The sequence below is a fragment of the Myxocyprinus asiaticus genome, chromosome 1, assembly GCF_019703515.2.
Source record: "Myxocyprinus asiaticus isolate MX2 ecotype Aquarium Trade chromosome 1, UBuf_Myxa_2, whole genome shotgun sequence".
Classification (NCBI taxonomy): domain Eukaryota; kingdom Metazoa; phylum Chordata; class Actinopteri; order Cypriniformes; family Catostomidae; genus Myxocyprinus; species Myxocyprinus asiaticus.
The window spans coordinates 61783301-61805282 of record NC_059344.1 but is presented as its reverse complement, the minus strand read 5'-3'; the positions used below and the strand labels follow the sequence as shown (position 1 = coordinate 61805282).

The window sequence follows — 21982 nt, the reverse complement described above, 5'->3', positions numbered from 1 at the left end:
GCACCTTTAATATTACTTCTGAATACATGGATTAAACCACTGGAGTCGTATGGGTTGCTTTTATGCTGCCTTTAAGTGCTTTCTGGAGCTTTAAAGTTTTGGTCACCATCCACTTGCATTGTATGGACCTACAGAGCTGAGATATTCTTCTAAAAATATTCGTTTGTGTTTATCAGAAGAAAGAAAGTCATACACATCTGGGATGATATGAGGGTGAGTAAATGATGAGAGAATTTTCACTTTTTGGGTAAACTATCCCTTTAAATTCATTATAAAAATATTTTATATAACTCATGGGTAGGTCCATGAACAAGGGGGCTTATAACAAATAAAAAAAAATAAAAAAATAAAAATAAAAAAAATAAATAAATAAAATATATATATATAAACATGAAAGAAAACTACAAACAAGTCGTCAAGATAAAATAATAATAATAATAATATTAATAATAATAATAAAATGTTTATTCCAGGCTTTTGAGATGGCCATGTTTGATGAATCCGGATCGCGGTAGAATCCGTCCCCTGTTTTCCGGGGATCCGATCAGGATTCCTGCTGCTCGCTCTCTCTCAATTGATCGGTGAAAAATACCTCCAACTGTCCGGACTGAATCTTCCTCTCTCCCTCTCCACCTTTACACGTTATGCCTGCACTGACGCCTTCGATTTCGCTTCCCTTCAGTTCGGCGTCGTGCAAATCTCGTAAATATGGATTGCTTTTTATTTTGTCCCGTCGCCTGTTGAAGTTTTCAAGCACATTTCCACGGCTGACCGAGTCTCTCTACTGCGCGAGCTTCATGTTTCCTTCGGCAACTTTCGGAAGTAACTCGGTCCGGATGTGTTCACACTGTTGAGCTGAGCCGAGCGCTCGTGCACAGGGATTTTAAATACGGATCGCGTCCGAGCCTTTTCAGACTTCTCTTGTTCGTGTTTTAAGTGATGGCGGAGCGGGGAGCCCTGCTGCTCCTCTCTCTTTTCTGCCTCACAATCATCGTTTCACATGCTGCTAAAGGTAAGACCGAATTTAAAGATGTCTGCAACTTTCTCCACAGCGTTTCTCTTGAGTTTGAAATGTGTGTCAATGTATGGAAGTGCAGAAATGAGCACGTGTGACTAGCATTTTCATCTAAATTCACTTCATACTCAAAATCAATGATTTGCCCCCAGTTCACCACAACAATGCAACACACACACACACACACACACACACACACACACACACACACACACACACACACACACTGTTGAGACAGCCTCAAAGAATGTAGATAAATCAAAACGTGTGTAATGTCCTTTTCTTCTTTATCTTTGCTCTTAGAAGACACATTGTTTACAAAGGTGCATTCTGCATCAACACCTTAACATTATGAGCTGTATTAACCTGAATGGAAAACCTAATTCCTTTTCCAATAATATAAGTCTCGTCATTTTTATTTGTATAGGACTTTTCACAACACACATCGTTTCAAAGCAGCTTTACAGGAAATCATGCATTTAAAAAATAAAATAATAATAATAATATATGTGTGTGTGTGTGTGTGTGTGTATATATATATATATATATATATATATATATATATATATATATATATATATATATTATTATTAATATTATTAATATTTATATATATATATATATATATATATATATATATATATAATATTAATAATAAATAATTATTTATTGTGTATGACTTTCTTATTAATTATAGTAATTAATAATAACAACACAATGTCTGTTTGGTGATCAATACCTAATTAAATATTGTATTTAATACATTTTTGGAGTGCCATATACACCTCAAGCACCTTTTGAGTGTGTGTGTGTGTACAGAAATCTGATATATGGCCAAATGTGAACATGTTGTGTATACAATTATAGTTCATGTATTTGGGTGTATACAGTATGTACATATTCAGAGTCCACTATTATTTGGGAAAATATAGAAGAAGAAAGCCTTTATTATTGTCACACATTATACATTTTCATATATACAGTGACATTTCTTTGTTTTCACATATCCAAGCTAAATATGAAAATGGAGTGTAAAAAAAAAAAACATATGTTGCAGATATGAACATGTATGTTGCTCTTATATCAATGAAAACCACACATGAACATGCACATTATATAGCCTATGTGTTTTACATATATTTCTGTGGATCAGATTTATGCATGGAATACTGTAGATCATAGACTTTTAGCTTTTGCATCATACCACGCGAGAGAGTTTTTTTGTTGAGATGCCCGAAGAATGGCATGTGTTTTAAGTAAGAAATTATATGCATGCTCATTTTGATGTGGGCACAATTTTATGAAGAAGAGTGAAAGGCCATTACATTTTGCTTGGGATAAAAACTGTTGCTTGCATTATGAATATTAGAGATGGAGCTGATGTTTGCCATGGTGCATTGAAACAGTAATCTGAATATTTGATTGTCTTTGTTTATAGTGAAAGTGAAAAGGCTTACTTTAAACTTGTATGATTCATAATATTTTTTATTTATTTATTTATTTATTTTTATCAGCAACATGTTGGCATCAGTTTTGATCTGTGTGGTTGTACAGTATGAAATGATCACGTATGTTGAGCAGGCCATAGTAGAGGTTGCGGCTGGGCTCTCTTGCATGCGGAGGCTGATGAGAGTGCATGAAAAGCAATGTGCTCTGTGGTAAAAATCACAGGCTTTGCTGGAGATCTCTACAAAGAGAGCAATGGGGAGCTGGGTGGAATGAGCCGACTCTCTCTGGAAAGTAATAAAACAAGGAGATTAAGGGGGGAACAGGGAGGTCCTCTGGGACTTTTGATTGATTCCAGAGAATTGGACCTACATGTGGAGAGTGAGTTTCAAGTTACTAATTGCGAGGTCCTCTTCTGAAAATATCTGTTTATGTGAAACACATTTTTGAGGTCCAGAAATGCAAAAATGTGAACCATAGGCAGTTTCATGAAGGTTAGGTCACCTACATCTAGCTGATAAAGGCATTCCAACTTTTCATTTCACTGTAAAGGAAATGGGCATAACCTCAGGTGAGGATTGTTTTTTTGTTTTGTTTTTTTATATATAAAAGTTGTCAATGCGTCCTATTTGCATCCCATCTTATCGGCTTAACCCTGCTGTGAGAGAATTGTGAGATGATGGCTTCCCTGCAGACAATGTAAACAGCATGCTAAACTACATAAACACTCACAAACTTGTCTTCATCCACTCAGCACTGGAAGAGATCTGCAGAATGCACAAGTCTTCCCTGCACTTTAGTTAAGCCACAGCATCTGCATCCAAATCTCCAACAACAAGAAAAGGGTTTATCTAACATCAATTAATTTTTTTTATTTTTTTATTTTTTTTTAAAGCTGTATGTTTGGGAATCACTCCAAAAAATTAAATAATGTTATTCACTTTAATGGGTTTTTAGAAATATTTTGTGTTCCTTCTATTTATTATTAACACACCATACATCCCCAATTCCAAAAAAGTTGTGACAATATGGAAAATGCTAATAAAATAAAAAAAGTGAGTTTTTTGCAAGCACTACAACAACACATTATTAGATGTTTTACCTTGTGAATTTAATAGTTTTTTTGTTGTTGTTGTTGACAAATTGACAATATACACTAATTTCAAATCAGATGATTGAAACCCGTTCCAAAGAAGTTGGGACAGTCGAGTGTTTACCACTGTGTAACATCACCATTTCCTCTAATAACATTTATTAAGCGCTTGAGCACTGAAGACACAAGTTTGTTAAGTTTAGCAAGCAGAATTTCCCCCCATTCATCCATTATGCAGGTTTTCAACTGCACAATTGTGTGGGACCTTTGTTGCTATATTTTCCATTTCATAATGCACCACACATTCTCAAATGGAGACAGGTTAGGACTGAAGGCAAGCCAGTCTAGCACCTGCACTCTCTGCTTACACAGACATGCAAAAACCATCATTTGTCTGTAATGGATATCATGACATGGGCTCGGGAATACTTTGGTAAGCCTTTGTCACCCAACACCATTTACTGCTGCATCCACAATGCGAATTAAGGCTTTACTATGCAAAGGAGAAGCCATACATCAACACTGTCCAGAAGCACCACAGACTTCTCTGGTTGAAAATAATCCAGAGTGCATATTTTTTTTATAATTCGCTAGCGATCTAGTAACAGCTGCGCCCTGTTTGATTGACAGGCGGCGTATGTGTGTGTGGTGAACATGCGCATGCGTTCCGAAAATGCTCATGCTAATACGCACATGAACGGTCAATTACATTTCAAAATTCTACCAAAATGCCCGTCTTGGTTAGGTATTCATGTAAACACAGAGAGTGATGTCTAAGGTGAACGTAAACAGTGGAGGAAAAAAGCGTATTTGTATTAAAATGTCGGACTTGTAAGTATAAATGTAAGCTAATTAATAGACCTGCTGCTGTCTAGTGTGTCATTATAATAATCAAACAACCATAACAGTAAAATGAGAAAACACTCACTGCTCTTGACTGGATAACTTTAGTAGCTTTAACAATTATTAATGTTTTATAATCATACAGTGAAGACAAGTAGTAGTTTTATGTTGCATTTCATTCTGAATGTTTACTTGAATACTAGAATTTTTGTTATTTAATTACTGTTTGTTTACTAGTCTTGAATAATTACTTAAGAGCTTGAAACCATTCTTCCATAATTAACATATTAGTTAGTGTTATTATTTGTTGTGGTTTTGAAGCTGGTATTGAGAATCATCAAATTTCACTACCAACCACTGAAATTTTGGTAATGTGATAATGTATAGCCTTTATTGTACATGGTAGATCTTGCTGCAATAACATGATGAAAGAGTAGATCTTATTCCATAGAAGTGTGATCATCCCTGCAGTAAATGGTGGCAATGGAGGCTTTTCTTTGTATGATTACCATACGTAACAAAATAATTACCATATGACAATAACCTCCTCCCCTACCCAGTGCAGATTACATTTCTGTCGCAGAGAATTGAGTTGATTGCATAGGTACACTATTAGGTTGGGCATTGTTCATAATTTTAGAAAAATATACAACATAAACTTTGACATGTTACTTGAGCATGTAACTTAAATGTTTTTTTTTTCTCTCTGGACAAGTAACTTTTTTGCTCAGACAAGTGAATGACCAATTTACTTGTCCAGAGGACAAGCACATGACAATGCTTAATGTCGAGCCCTGGCTCAAATGTATGCTGTAGTCGATTTTGTGTTTTGATCATTTGTGAACTGCGTGAAACTCCATCTCGTTTACCATGCTTTGTGGGTGACTTTTTTGCCGTGTCATCACCATTCATATCTATACAAGCAATGTGTTTATGATTATATTACTACTAGAGCACAGAATTGTTTACAAGAGCACAAAGTTGTTCATAGATCTAACCTCTTAGTTTTGCTCTCAATGTGCACTAGATTGATGCATTTAACTTTAATATGTACAAAATGTTCTTACGGGGGAGAATGCCCCAGGACCCCAATAAATACAACGCTGCGATTAAAGAGTCCATCCCAAATGTCATCAGAATTATTATTAATGTTTCATCGATTTCTAGATTAGGAGCTGCCTCATGAAACACCTGCTGACAGAGCTGATATTTTTTGTTTTACAGTGAGCAGCACATCTGCAGCCTATCTTGCAGCAAATGACGCAAATCTCATCAATGCTCTCATTGTCACCCAACACAAAGCTATTTTAGACACATTTATTGTGACATGAGTACTTTGCCCCTTGAATGTCTGTGTTTAGGCAACACTTTTACTTGAAAGAGATAATTAATTTCCACAGTGCTGTAATCGTGTACAGCTGAAGTCAGAAGTTTACATACACCTAGGTTGAAGTCATTAAAAAAATGTTTTAACCACTCCACAGATTTCATATTAGCAAACTATAGTTTTGGCAAGTTGTTTAGGACATTTACTTTGTGCATGACACGAGTAATTTTTCCAACAATTGTTTACAGACAGATAGTTTCACTTTTAATTGACTATATCACAATTCCAGTGGGTCAGAAGTTTACATACACTAAGTTAAATGTGCCTTTAAGCAGCTTGGAAAATTCAAGAAAATCTCAAGCCTTTAGACAATTAGCCAATTAGCTTCTGATAGGAGGTGTACCGAATTGGAGGTGTACTACTGTATTTTAAGGCCTGCCTTCAAACTCAATGCCTCTTTATTTGACATCATGGGAAAATCAAAAGAAATCAGCCAAGACTTCAGAAAAAAAATTGTGGACCTCCACAAGTCTGGTTCATCCTTGGGAGTAATTTCCAAAAACCTGAAGGTACCACGTTCATCTGTACAAACAATAGTACGCATGTATAAACACCATGGGACCATGCAGCCATCATACCGCTCAGGAATGATAGACATTCTGTATCCTTGAGATGAACGTAGTTTGGTGCAAAAAGTGCCAAACAATCCCAGAACAACAGCAAAGGACCTTGTGAAGATGCTGGGGGAAACAGGTAGACAAGTATCTATATCCACAGTAAAACGAGTCCTATATTGACATAACCTGAAAGGCTGCTCAGCAAGGAAGAAGCCACTGCTCCAAAACCACCATAAAAAAGCCAGACTACAGTTTGCAAGTGCACATGGGGACAAAGATCTTACTTTTTGGAGAAATGCCCTCTGGTCTGATGAATCAAAAATTGAACTGTTTGGCCAAAATGACCATCGTTATGTTTGGAGAAAAAAGGGTGAGGCTTGCAAGCCGAAGAACACCATCCCAACCGTGAAGCATGGGGGTGGCAGCATTATGTTGTGGGGGTGCTTTGTTGCAGGAGCAACTGGTGCACTTCACAAAATAGATGGCATCATGAGGAAGGAAAATGATGTGGCTATATTGAAGCAACATCTCAAGACATCAGCCAGGAAGTTAAAGCATGGTCACAAATGGGTCTTCCAAATGGACAATAACCCTAAGCTTTCCTCTAAAGCTGTGGCAAAATGGCATAAGGACAACAAAGTCAAAGTATTGGAGTGGCCATCACAAAGCCCTGATCTAAATCTGAAATCTGTGGGCAGAACTGAAAAAGCGTGTGCGAGCAAAGAGGCCTACAAACCTGACTCCAGGTTACACCAGCTCTGTTTGGAGGAATGGGCCAAAATTACAGCAACTTATTGTGAGAAGTTTGTGGAAGGCTACCCAAAACATTTGACCCAAGTTAAATAATTTAAAGGCAATGCTACCAAATACTAACAAAGTGTATGTGAACTTCTGACCCACTGGGAATGTGATGAAAGAAATAAAAGCTGAAATAAATCATTCTCTCTACTATTATTCTGACATTTCACATTCTTAAAATAAAGTAGTGAACCTAACTGACCTAAGACAAGGAATGTTTTCTACGATTAAATGTCAGGTATTGTGAAAAACTGAATTTATGTATTTGGCTAAGGTGTATGTAAACTTCTGACTTCAACTGTAAATGATGATTCATAGCGAAATAAAGTTTAATAGTAAATGTTAATATAAGTTAGGGAATTTGAAACAAGTGGATCTTCTTCCAGCTGCGCTGGCATACGGTGGCCGTTCAGACATACAGCAGTCATTCCATTGGAACATGAGCATTTGTCTACCTAAAAGGCAACTTTACAAGACTAATAAACAGTGAACAGAGAATAAAATTTTTCCAACATGCACTCATCTAAGGCTCTTCGAGTTGATTCATGTGAAGTAATGTTAATGTTTACCGGATTTGTCTTCACTTGAGTTCGTCTCCGTTTCCTAGCACTTAAACTACAAATCAAGCTTTTATGTAATACATCTCACTAGAGCATGAATGGCTGTTACATTTAAAGTGCACCTATTATTGTTTTAAATGTGCCTAATTTTGTTTTAAAGGTCTCATACAATAGATTTGCATGTATCCAATGTCAAAAAACACTTTAATTTGCTCATAATTTAAATTGCAGCATTACCTTTTTTTTTTTTCAGTGCCAAAAACGACTCGTTCAGTGATCCGTTCTAAAGGATTCATTCTAAACTCCTCCTTTCAGAGAGCTTACTCTGCTCTGATTGGTCAGATGTCCCAGTCTGTTGTGATTGGGCTACCGCTTACAGCACATGTCGGAAAGGAAACGCCCACTGCCATATCCTAGTTTCAGCTTTTTTTACCTTACCAATTTGAGCCCGAGTCCGATAGTGATACATCGGAAAATCAACCCGAACTACCATCGCAAGCACGACGTGAACAGGATGTTTCTCAGAGGTAAGTTTATATGTAGTTTGACAATAACATGAGTTAGCCGGTTAGCAGAGGCTAACAGCGTGCACTGGCTGTACATGTAAACAGAACAGAGGTGGGTTTTTTTTGTTACCAAATTACGTAGGTTAGTACAGGAAGTAAGGCTGAAATTACTAACGACTCGTTCCAGGTGTTCAGAATCAGTTCTTTCTTTTGGGTGTCAATAACTCCATTTGTCGTGCACTTTGATTTTTGAAACTTTGTAGACTTTTTTACATTCACAAACAGCTATATAACACACTACATAATATTTATATTGTAATATTTGAAAAACCATAATAGGTGCTCTTTAATAAAATGTATTAATTCAAGCAATACATTGCAAAATCAAGTTACGTTACCAGTGGACAACACCCAGCACTGTTTCCTCTCACACGCACTGCTGCAATGGCCATGTTGCGTGCAATTTCAGAAACTCCCGCTAGATAGAGCCAGTTATCGGTGGATCCGATATTACAAAAATGATATCGGATTAAAGAAAAATGCTTGAATATCGGGACAAATATCGGAAAATCCGATTATCGGTCTATCTCTATTATGAAGTGCACAATACGGCAACGAAGGTCCTATACAGTTATGCAGCTGAAGACCTGCATAATGGCTGAATGGGGAAAAATCTGCTTGCCCAAATGCTTAATCAGTGTTATTAGAAGAAATGGTGATGATACACAGTGGTAAACACTCAACTGTCCCAACTTTTTTGGAATGTGTTGCAATCATCTGATTTATACGTGTGTGTATATATATATATATATAAAAACTATTAAATTCACAAGGTAAAACATAAAATAATGTGTTGTTGTAGTGCAGCACAGGGTGAATAGAATTTACAAATCACTCCTTTTTGTTTTTATTAGCATATTTCCATACTGTCCCAATTGGGGTTTTAATAAAGTTATATTGCAGTAGCATTTATGAAAGAATATTACACTAACAGAAAGTACTATGTTCTTCACCATATTTTTTGGACATAGTACTAGTTTTTTAAGAAAAGTACCAAAAACAATTGAACAACTACCATTTCTGTGGTTCTTAGGCATGTACTATGGAAATACCATGTTTTTTTATGTGCCATTCTTTAATGTAACATATGTTATTCTTACAACTTGAACTTGTAAATATCATGGTATTTGAATATAATTCTAATTCATTACCATAGTTTATATTAAAGTACCATAGTAGTACCATCTGATGGTACCTTCAGTGGTCATGTATTTTCTCTTTTATATGAATGTTTATCTTATTTTATTATTTTTGTAATTTTTATTCTGTTAATATTGATTTATCCTGCACAGCACTTTGGGTCAACTTCTGTTGTTTTAAATGTGCTTTAAAAATAAACTTGACTTGACCTGTTGCTGTGATTGTTGTGCCATGGTACTGCCAAATTACTTTTTTGTATGCATACTCGGTTTTCCTGTGTTGTGTTTTAATTTTTTTTCTACATTATTTGATGTGGGATGTTTTTATCACAGATGGAAGGATGCCTTTTTTATTTTGTAGTTTAAACACTTATCACTAAAACATTTAGCTTCAACTGTGTAGCAGCATCACCTCAGCTTGATAGCTTGTTTGGCCATATACTGCAGCTGTCTGTTGTTTTCTGTTGTGCATTTTGATGACTTATCTAAAGTCATGGGACTGTTGCAGCTGCATGTTTTCAGATGTCAGGGAACAAAGAGGATCAATATCACAGTAATAAATTATGTATTTTCAGCAGTTGAATCTCACTGGAAACAGGGCATTACAATAACCCCCAGCTGAGAGTTTCAGTCTTTATTAATTTAGGTGGACAGTGGGCTTTTGGCTAATTGCCTAATGTGCAAATGAGGGCTGGATAGCAGCATGTAAATGGATTGTGATTGATTGGAGTTGTTTTCTATATTGTACTGGCGGCAAATTGCTGATGAATAGTTGTACCTGATATTTGTGAACGCTTCTGTTAGGTTTCTTTTTGAGAACACAAAACCCTATCATTGTCCTTGTAGAAGAAGTGGGGCATTATATGTTCTGAATGGCACACTACTTGTGTTATTTGACCAACACACTTCATTTTAAAATTTGCAATCACTCAGTGTTTTCGAAAGTGATGCATTTTTCAGTGGAGGACAATGTCGTTCCAGTATGAGAGGCGTAAAAGTATAACAAAATCAGTGCGTTTTCAACCGAAATTGTATTACTGTGGATGTAGCCTTGGAATAGGATCTATCCCATATAGACGGTTGTGGCTTAACGATGGAGAAAATGTAGTGTGAAAATGTTATCCACATTTGGCTGAACAATCAGAAATCAGCCATTTTCCTCAGTTTCAGAGTTGACGTAGTTACTGCATTTTGCCTTTGTTGGGCAGAGTTCCATTCCTTTAACTTCAACACAGATTAGTGTGGCCACCAGCATTTCTGTATTGGAAATTAGTTAGTGTTAGTTTCTAAATTGAGGTGTGGCTTGGGCCACTTGTGAAGAATTTGAGTCACGATTGAGTTACTGAGTGCAATATTTTAGTGTCGGGTTTGAGAAAATGACCAGTCTACACATATAGCCATGATGTAGTGTACAGCTTTTTGTTGAAGGAATTTCGATGAAATGGTCATGCCTACGGAATGTTTGGTGGTCAACACCCTCATTTGGGCTGCGAGTGCTTGCTGTTCCCTGTGGATTTCTTTTTGTGGCTGAATTCTTGCTGGTGTGTGTCTTGCCAGCCTCAGCAGCTGGAGCAGATTATATGATGCATGTGTGTTATCAATGCTCAGGCTTGGTGGTGAAGTAAAGTAAACCTCAGTCAGAGCCTCTGGTAGGCCATTTGCAGTGATCTGATTTTGATGTGATCATGTTCTGTAGCCCTCACAATGTCAGAATTAATGTCAGGTAGTAATATCAAGGTATTTTTGGTACTGTGAGGGTACTTTTATGAAAGCGATGTTATGATACTTCCAAGAATTCCATGGTTACTACCATGATACCATGATGCAAGCCATGGTATTTTCATGGTGCCATGTCCTAAAACCATGGTATTAACATTGTACATGTCCAAAAGCTATGGTATTACCATGTTATATGTCCAGAAAGCCATGGTACCATGTACTAAAACCATTTTTGGTACTTTTTTGTAAGTGAAGGTTCATACTTAGTAGGGCGTAATAATTTTTTTGTCAAAAAATTATTACGATTATGACGATTAATTCTCTGTTTAGGGCTATGACAATTAATTGTCTCTTATAGGGCTTTCATGAGTTATTGTCATATAAATTGTCATATTTCTTAATGTACAGAATGTACAGGATGTGTGCTCCATACACCTTTCATTTTAACATATTTAACTTCAAATATAAGTAAAATAATAAAAGAAGGTAATATGATTTCCTTTTAAGGCTATAAAAACTTATGAATGACATGAAAAATAATTTTTACATATCAAAATATTTCTAAATACTTAAAATATTTTCTTTTTGGCCAACTTTAGTTTTGGTCAATTTGGAACTCATATAAAAAAATGTGATTAAACTCACAAGCCCTTATATCTCGTGAATCAAAACCTGTGAAATTTCCTTTAATCATTTTATCGCAGCACACCAGGAACATTCACCATTACATGATCGTTATATTAAAGTGAAACCAGAGCACTTTGCATTTACTATGAAAGTTTATTTTAGTTTGTTTATATTTTCGCCGGAGTTTGCGCAAGCCTCTGCTGATGGCACGCCCATCAGAGTTGGTTGACATCCGTGGTGCGGGTCAATGACTCTCAGAGTTCAACTGAATTACACACAAATGCGCTGTTGATGGCATTTATAAATTCGCTTAAAATGTCCATATTTGGGCATTAAAATGTGATTGGAATTTGAAATGCACAATAATCAGACGATTATTTAATAGTCGCAACAGGCCTAATTAGAGTTAGGTATTTCAACAAGTCAAACCATACCAGATGCTGGATTTGAGGAAATATGGCCTGTCATATGTCGAAAACCATTTTTTTAGAAGTGCAAAACTGCATGTTTCTCTGCTCTCTGGGAACAAAAACAGTTTTATTTGAACCCATTTAAAGCTGACCCAATTTGTTCACATTTTTAGCTTTCGTTCTCCTTTCCAACAATGCAAGGGCAGCCTGGCTGCTCCCAACCACAACCACATTAATTAGTATTGTTCTCTCTCCATCCTTCTCTCTGCTGCTAGCTCCATGGAAAGGGTTCTGGAGCTTTCTTAATGACCTGTTTTCTAGCATTGCACTTCATCATGAAACCTAACAGGACCAGTCTTTACAGTTTTTAGAACGACACACCTGCGTTATATGCTGACTGTTTAATGGGGCGCATTAGGAATTTGAGCATCTTTTCCCTGGTGTTCTTACCAGCCTATTCAGTGTGCGCAAGTGTTGTGTGTAGAGGTCCACTGATATATCGGATTTACCGATTAATCAGGGCCGATAGTTGCTTTTTTTAACTATCGGCTATTGGAAAAAAATCAACTCCGATAGTTATTTTTGGTTTCATTTCTCTGTGGCCGGAACTGGAGGGTTCTACAGTCTGAACTGGAGTTTGTTGTGCAACATGACTTGGCTATTTATAGAGACGGACGCTTCAAACGCGGGTTTAAAACATCGACAAAAGCCTAGGTATATATATATATATAAAATGCACGTTATTATTATTGTCATGGTACGATAAATCAGTCATTCAAGACAACCAAAGGTGGTTTGTTAATTAATTTGTTTATAACTAATCGCTGCACTGGAGAATTGCATTGCCGACAAGGTGGAGAGGACGGGCAAATGTACATTAGCTGTTCGAATGGTTAGAACAGTGTTAAGTCATTTCTTAAAGTATCGCCATGGAAAGTAATACTTACTAAAGTTCAGCACTATTTCACATTGAGTGGCAAGTTTTCATTCATATTATACATTTTTAAAACCACCGGCCAATTAATTGGCTATCGGTCTGTTTTCCCACCTTAATTATAGGTATCAGCAAAACCCATCGGTCGACCTCTAGTTGGGCGCATGCTTGTTTACATTTTGACATCAATAGCAGAGAATAACGTTTACTTGCATTGTCAGATTTTTTTGAATGAGCTGTTTTTTTATATTTATCAGCAAATTGGTTTGCATTTAGGTCTAAACACTCTCATTGTTTGTGAATTGTGCAGATTCAAATGTGTCACCAAGGTAACATTATATAGCATGCTAACGTGGATGACGTTTTGTTGAAAATTTGAGAATAACTTGATCGTCTTGGAAGCAGGGCCGTAGCAAGGAATTCAGGGCCTCCTGACTGTATATTCCTCTGGGCCACTTTCATATGAAAAAAATACTGTTTAAAATTTGTTGTGGGCCCTCCTGGACCTGTGGGCCTCTAGAATCATTACCACCTTTTCCCCCTTTAGCTACAGCCCTGCTTGGAAGCCATCAGTTAAAGTGCATTATAAATGTAAAAACAATCACTAATGTTTCACATGATATGCTATAGTTTTCCAGCAAAAGTTAGTTTGTGTATAATAGCAGATACTGAATTTTATAATATTAGTTGCATTCGCACTCAGTCACCATGTGCTACACGGATGGATTTAACCGTTGCGCACCTTCTCTGTGTTTACATCAGCGTCTCCCGCTGAACGAGTTTTCATGCGCGCCTTTCCTAGAACGTTGATGTGGGAGAATATGGTGAGGATGCCGTGACAACTTTTAACTTTCACTTTCACATTCTTCTTGTGTTCTAGGTGATTCACATTCATTATGCGGATCGCCCCCTATTGGGCAGGGAGGAGAATTTATAGTACAAAAGGACTGAAATATTTATGTGTTTCTCACCCACACCTATCATATCACTTCTGAAGATATGGATTAAAACACTGGAGTCATAAGGTTTACTTTTGTGTTGCCTTGCAGTGTCAGAATTTGGACCAACAGAGCTGAAATATTTTTCTAAATATCTTAATTTGTCTTCAGCAGAAGAAAGAAAGTCATACACATATGGGATGGCATGAGGGTGAGTAAATGATGAGAGAATAAAAATTTTTGGGTTAACTATCCCTTTAATTTCAACATATACTAATACATTTTTTAAAATCAAAAGTTGTATGTGTTAACACCAGTTAATGCACTATGAACTAACTTGAATTAACAATGAACAATTGTATTTTCATTAACTAACATTAAATAAGATTAATACATTCTGTAAAAAAGATATTGTTCATTGTTTATTCATGATACCTGATACATTAACTAATGTTAATGAATGGAACCTTATTGTAAAGTGTTACTGGGTCTTTAATGAAAAATATTTGTATTTTGTTTTGGCACATATACATTGCTAGAAATTACATTAAAAAACATTTTCGGTGGTGGGGCCAGTGAAAATGTTGGCAGGGAAAGTACAAATCTGAACTTATTAAAACTGTTGAGCCCTGTATACTGTATACACTGCAGGTGCTCATTCCTCATGACTCTGTAAAAAGGCCTCATGGTGTGACGTAGAGCTGTGAGGTATATGGAGTATCACAGAAGAATGTTTGTGAGTAAGCTCAAACTCCCTGCCAGTTTGCCTAAACTCAAACTGTGGCTCTTGGCAGCTCAAGATGTGCTTAAAGCGACAGTTCAGCCAAAAATGAACATTTTGTCCCCATTTACTCACCCTCATGTCCTTCCAAACCCATATGATATTCTTCTGTGGAGGTTTTAAACAATGTTCACTTTGCTCTTGTCCATACAGTAAAAGTGGATGGGGACTATGGACTTTCAAGCTGCAAAAAACAATAAAAATTTGTTAATATGACATACACTTTATTCAAGCTATATGATAGCTTTGTGTGAGTAACCAACTGAAATTTAAGTGGTTATTCAGTTAATATCTTGCTTCACACCCGTGGTCACCATTCACTTTCATTGTATGGAAAGAGCAGCTTGAACATTCTGCTTTAAATATCTCCTTTTGTGTTCCACATAAGATAGAAAGTCATATGTTCAGATATAAACATACAGGAATTTATATTTTTGGGTGAGCTGTTCCTAAGATCTGCACTTTATGCTATCCTTCCATATATGGGAGTCATTTTCTGGTTTATTACAAATGTCCAGAAAGGGCTTGTCATACATACCTACTCCAAAAACAAACACTCCTTCCTTTGCTTAACCTAGGAATTCAAGTGTAGACAATGGTAAGCTGGGTCTTGAACATTAAACAGAGCAGTATTTGCTTGTGATATTGTTTCCTATGTGTGAATTAGTAACCTATTTTCCACTTGTCACTAATCATTAAGTAGTGTTTGACAAATAAACCTGTATGTTTCTAGGTTGCCATTTAAAAAAGTGGTGTCTTATGATAGGTGTACTGAATATATCTGTTATAATACAGTTTGGATATATCTAAGCTGAAATTAGTCTTTGGAAGGTCTTGAAATGGTTTAGTAGATGTCAGAGAAGCTTACCTTTCACAGTTTTGTGAACTATTTTTTTTTTTAGATTTTTAGAAGAGCACACATGCAATGTCTGTAACTTGCAGATTGTCAGTCAGCTGCAGTGCATGGAAGATGAGACGTGCAGAATTTCCTTGCGATGGTTTGAAGCGACAGGAATGATGGAAACCAGCTGCCCTGGATTCTCAGGATGTGACCTCGAGTATTGACCTCTGACCCTGTGATGGATAAATGGAGTTAGAGGAAAAAATGCCTATGGGGAAGATAAAGCCAGAAAAGCACCTGCAGAGTAGACTTGACATTCCAGCACTGGCCCCTTGGACACGTGTCACATGATCCCAGGGAGTGTGTTCATATGGGAGGGGACATCATTAAGGGGTGGCCAGCTGTTACTGCATATGCCTAACAAGTTGTTTTATGGAAAAGGCTTGAAGAACACGCACATTTGACTGGCTACTTGTGGAATAAGTTGGCTTGCATGGAATCTATAACTGTGAAATTCCACAAAGTTCAAACATTTCAGCAGAATTGTAAATCTCATCATTCTCAGTTATATCAAATTCTGTCTTAAAGGGATGGTTCACCCAAAAATGCAAGATGAAGTTGTCTCAGACTACATAGCATGAATTAGAGGGAGGCTTCTATATGTCATGTGGTACATGATGTGTTTGTAAGGAACGTTTAAAACATGACATGCTTTAACTATTTGTTCATTAAAATTTTATTAAGTTTTTTAAGTACTATGAATATCATATTTGTAAGGAAAAGTTACTGTATTTACTAAAATGTTTAAGTTCAATTTACTTCATAATTCACTTTAATCTGTATTATGTTGAGTAGACTTTATTTTATACCATTACTGAAAAAACTGTGTTCAAAAATAAAAAGTCAACTCAATAGTAATTTATTTCAGTTTGTATGACTTTCTTCTGTGGAACACAAAGAAAAAGTCATTTAGGTTTGAAATGACATAAGGGTGAGTAAATCGTAACAATTGTTTTTATTTTTGGATGAAATAACACTTTAATTTTTGTTTTGAGCGATTGTATTGGATTGGCATGTTCACTCAATTCACTTGATGACCATAAAAATATTTATGAAATATTTAAGCTTGTGTGTGTGTGTGTGTATGTATATATATATATATATGTTATGCTTTTAGTTACCAATAACAGTGTAGTACTCTCAGTGCCATTCAACCGTATTTAAACGCATTAGTAGATTTCCATAGATTTTACCCTACAATTGGCCATGTAAAATGTAAAAAAAAGTGTGCAGATTGCATGCAGGTTTAGGAACAAGTATCACTTCTCAAAATCTTTGTAACCGCGCACAAATAAACTCACAAATGAATTTATTTCGTTGGGAGACAAGACTACCATTAATATATGACTGTGATTAGAGAAAACTTATTTGCGCAGCTGAGGGTAAACCTTCCTGGGGTCCTTTATCCAAAGTAGGCAAATAAGATTTTTAATGTTTCTTTTGCAGTGCTGCATGGCACTCGCCTTATAATAAGGTTTGATTTTCAGTAGGGATGTGTGGAACGACTAATTTTACTGAAGTTTAAATGAAAATTTTCGACTAGTCAACTAGTCTAAAAAGAAACCAACCTTCAGAAAACAGAAAAAAATGTGTTTATGCGACCCATTTAAAATACTTAAAGGCGCAGTATGTAAGATTCAGAAACCCTTGTTATTAATGACACCTGTGGCCATTAAGTGAACTGCAGCCAGCTACATGTTGCTCGTTCTCGCGCTCATGCACACCCTCCATAGGGACGCGAGCGAGTGAGCATCGACCAAAACAATGATGTAACGTACAAAGAGACTGAACGTGATTCACCGACATCATGCTGACAGATGAGGTAGCATAGTTAAAATTACACAGTTATGATTGTTTTTCTACAAACTTTGAGACTGTATATTATATTTGACTCTCCAGTGCTGGAACAGGGCTAAAACAAAGTGTGGATATAGGTCTGACTATGTGAGACTGTAGTTTGAAGTAATCACTTTTCTTTGCATGATACATAGGCTATCGTATAAATGCAGTCAATGTCGGCGTTAGCTAGCTAGCCAGCTTTATCAATAGCTGTTAGCTAAATTTGGTGGATGATGACAGTAGCTGTTTATAAAATAGACTGTACATTATAAATATGTTGACACAATTCAGTATTGATGTGATTCCATCACAGCTGTCATTTTGATATCGATGTGCTGTTGTTTTATAATAATAGAATGTATATATTTTCTGTATAACCAAGTTACGTTACACTGATGAATGGGTCTTTTTGCATTATCTTGAACGTTGTCTAACATTCATTTCATGTGTTATTGTAGTTTAACTAAAATAACACAGATCAATCCTTATGGCACTATATTTCACATACTTTGCAGTTATGTAAGCTTACCTGTCCAATAAGAAGAACGCCAATTCAGGGTCGGTTTTGATCCCCAAAACCGAATGAAGGTCCCTCCAGGAATCAAATGCACTGCCGATGTTCACTCTAGTTTTCGCTCGACCACGATCACGTTCCCACTTAGCCAGACTGGATTCAGTAGATAAATGTTTTTTTTTTTTTTTAGGCTTACTTTGAGTTTGTGTAGGAGTCCGTTTTGTGCTGGGAGCCGGACGTTTGCTGGATTCCATCTCTAAGATAACGTTACCTACTGTTGCATACTGTCTGTTGACGCTGTTGAATAGCGGAAGAGAAGCTACTGTCAGAGGCAAGGCTCTCGGGAGCACGCAGAAACCTCACATCCTTTGGATTTTCCTGGCAAAAGCGACCCGCTCCCTTCGCATGAAAATCAGTCTAAAGGCTTTAATAGGTAACCTAGGAAGTCCGGGAAGGGCTCATTTTTTAAGTTGTGTTACAAGACGTTCACACATTGGCGAAAAAAGGCGAATATTACATGAAAATTTTTACATATTGCACCTTTAATCTATTCCAAATCTATTCTAAATTCCACTGAAAAGGGGCATTTGTCTGCGATGTACTCGCCTTGCATTATGATCATTGTACATTAAATATAGAACATGACACGCATTCACTGAATCAACGTTAGTGAATATTTAAAGGCTTATTTATTGAAAACAATTGTATGAATACTGCAGGACCAATAGAGCATCCCTAATAGCCTGTTCTAAATGGAATTCACCAAGTAAAAGTTACATAACATATTTAAAGAGTCAGTACATTGTTGAAAATAATTAACAGGTAGGGTTAAGCCAAATCTACGAGAGAGAAAAAATGCGCTGAAAGGTTGCGAGTATTTCACAACGTGCAGTCGTGCATTAACCATTGATCTGATGTAACGGCTGTTCTGTAAAGAACGTTAACCAATAACAGTTACGATGTAAAAAAAAAAAAGTAGCTATAGGATAGAAAAAATTAGCCTGTGATGTAGCCTACAATAAACCTAATGTATTCTAAACAGGACATGCACACAGAATAAAAGATAGTTTAACCTCATTAAAAATAGCCTTCTATTTAAAAAACAAAAACAAATGGCATACCTTGCCTAAAACAGTAAATTTCTAGGCTACTTACACAAAAGCATATATTTTTTGTTCAGCAAAATTAACACATCAATATAGTCACCCGAGGCGTCTATCCTGCGCTTGAGAAGCCTGCACAGTGGAAGAATAACATACAAGCACGCACAGATTTAAAGAAGACTCGAATGTGAAAACTTCAATAGGGACTTTCAAACATTTGGAAATCTGATTCCCGCACCACCGAAGTGATTTCATAACTACTTTGCTGAGTTTGCTTGTCTAGCGAGTGGACATTTTCCTGAGTGCGCCGCGAGAGAGAGGGAAGAAGCATGTGCAGCCTGAGGTGAAATTAAACTCTGTATCTGCTCCAGAAATCCTCTTTTTCTTTCTTTTTTTTCTTTTTTTTAATAATATTTGTATTATTAATTCTATTTAAAATATGTAACCTTAATTTGATAGTAATTTAAGTGCAGCCTCTGTAAAAATATAAAGCCAAACGTAAATGTGTAAAAATGTTGATCAGTTTAATGGAGGGAAATATTAACCGACTAGTAATTCCAGTGTCGACTAGCAGCATCAGAACCGTTTTGTCAACTAGTCTCGCACATGCCTAATTTTCAGCAAGTTGGAGATCTCTCCCTTGGTTTTTAGAGGTGCGGTTGTAGTTTCACACCAATTATGTTCATCAAAATGCAATTATGAGAAGCACTATTGCGGGATCTTTGCTATTTAGCGTAATTATACACGCCGTTACTTTCATCTTTCATTTCTAACCTCCAGACACTCGCAGTGTCGCCGCACTTCATGTGAATTTAGCTGGATGGTATTGATTGGATAATTACCAGTTGCAATCAAATGATATTCAATCGTTACCCTTTACACCATTCATCTTGTCCTTCTCTCTTTTCTCTTGCAAAATAAAAACACTTTTTAGCTGATTTAAGATGGTCTAGCTAGTTCCCCAGCCTGTTCATGCTGGTCTTCAGATGGTCTAGCTTGTGGACCAACTGGTCTCCCAGACTGACCAGCTAAAAAGCACCCCAAACCCCTCTAAAACCTGTTAACTGACCAGCCTGACCAGGCTGGAAGCCCAACCAAGACTAGCAAACCATCTTAGGCTGGTTTAAATTATTATTATTATTTTTTAGCAGTGTCACGAGCAGTGGGCTGGGCTGGCCCACCCACACCAGCCCACTTCATAGACTTACCACCGCTGCATTCCCAGCATGGCTAGGCCAGTAATTTTGCAGTCAGGGTGGTGTCGCCCATTGCTTGACGAAAAAAGTGGGGTCAGGGGTTCAATTGCTCCCCCTGGGTAAAGCCTTAGATACATAGTGACTGTACTGCCGCCCCACGCTGACTACAGTAGTAATTCATTTCTAATGAGGGTAGGACTGCTCGCCTGTGCCAGCTTGCTTTGAACTCTCAGGCTCCCTAAATATACTTTTAAAGGAGCCTTCCGTCCCCCATTTATTTAAAGTGGAATATTCTCCATTAGGTCAAAAGTTCCATTACACTTTATGACGTGTACTTTTCTGTGACTACTTTTCATGTGTAATTTCTCCAAGTAACTTTACTAAGCTGTAATTTTCATTACATCAGAATATGGCAATTGGAGAAGAATTTCAGTGTTATCTGAGATGTTTTACAAAGTAATCATAGTTTTACGGTTGAACTAATCTCATCAGATCTCAGAAGCTAAGCAGGGTCGGCCTTGGTTAGTACTTGGATGTACTTGTAAATCATTACAATTTTTCTCATTAAAATAAACTTGACTTGACTTTGTACAGGCCAACTCATGCGACTCCTTACGTTTTTGCCATCTTGTACTATTTTTACAACTTGTCATGAGACCGGGTTGGTTCCTCCCAACATCTTATGGAGCTATTTTTCCTTCAGTCACCATTTTGCTTGCTCACTCGGGGGCATTAGGCCATAACTTTCTGTTGGGCTGCTTTATGTATTGTATTGTATTGTATTGTATATGTATTTATTACAAAATGTGTAATAAAGTAACTAATGTAACACTCTTTCTGCCTTGTTTGATTTATTTTGGTGAAGGCACGCTCTGTGCGCTCAATTACATTTAATTAAAGTTAGTGACTTGTGTATTGTGGTTTTGGGCCAGTGATGAGGTAGCCTACATTGATAACATTTCCTGAGAGGAAACCATTCTGTGAAATGCAGGAAGTCATTAGGAAGTCTGGGCCTCTCATCTATCTGCAGCTAGTAAAGTGTCCCAACCCCCTGTGTATTTTGATGAGTTTTAGTGGTCATGATAAGATTAAAGCTATGAAATGCACAAAAGCCACAGAAGATATGCTGCATGCTGATTGTGGCCAAAGTTAGAAATAATTGTAAGGATTTCGGAACAACAAATTAGTTTTCTTTTTTTTTTTTTTTTAAGGATTTTTAGATATTTTAAAATATTTGCATTTTTAATATTATATTCAACATTCTCAGGTAACAAATTTTTCTTCTGCAGTATAGTTGCTAAAGAAAATGTACGTTGTTTTAAAGGAGTATTAGATATTTATATTGGAAAACAAGCCAAAAACAAATCAAAAACTTATTTTGTTGCAGTGTATAATGGGGCGAAGACTACCCTCTCACACTTTTCTGTTCACTTCAATCCATCTTTAACTCACAAAAAAACAAACTCTCTCTTATTAATAAAGCTGCGTATTGCCAATTTTCTGCATGATAAGAAATGGACAGTGACACATATATTATGATTCAATAAGTCGTGAGCCATCACGTTATAATCTAGGTGCAGCTAGTGCACACTCGAGGGATGAGTGTCCATGCAGCA

General features: G+C 36.6%; 1 protein-coding gene across 11 annotated transcripts in view; it reads left to right on the top strand.

Annotated features, from left to right (window-relative positions):
* The first annotated feature begins 275 nt into the window (after window positions 1-275).
* Window positions 276-21982, top strand: part of LOC127442073 (neogenin-like) — a 213355-nt gene continuing 191648 nt past the window's right edge. For 3 of the 11 annotated variants that reach the window (XM_051700145.1, XM_051699843.1, XM_051699927.1), the window contains exon 1: window positions 280-1012. In XM_051700145.1, coding sequence (XP_051556105.1) covers window positions 940-1012 — 73 coding nt within the window. In that variant the 5' untranslated portion in view covers window positions 280-939. Of the gene's footprint in view, window positions 1013-21982 lie in introns of all 11 variants that reach the window. The other 8 variants (XM_051700079.1, XM_051700009.1, XM_051700305.1 and 5 more) reach the window with 4 other exon arrangements.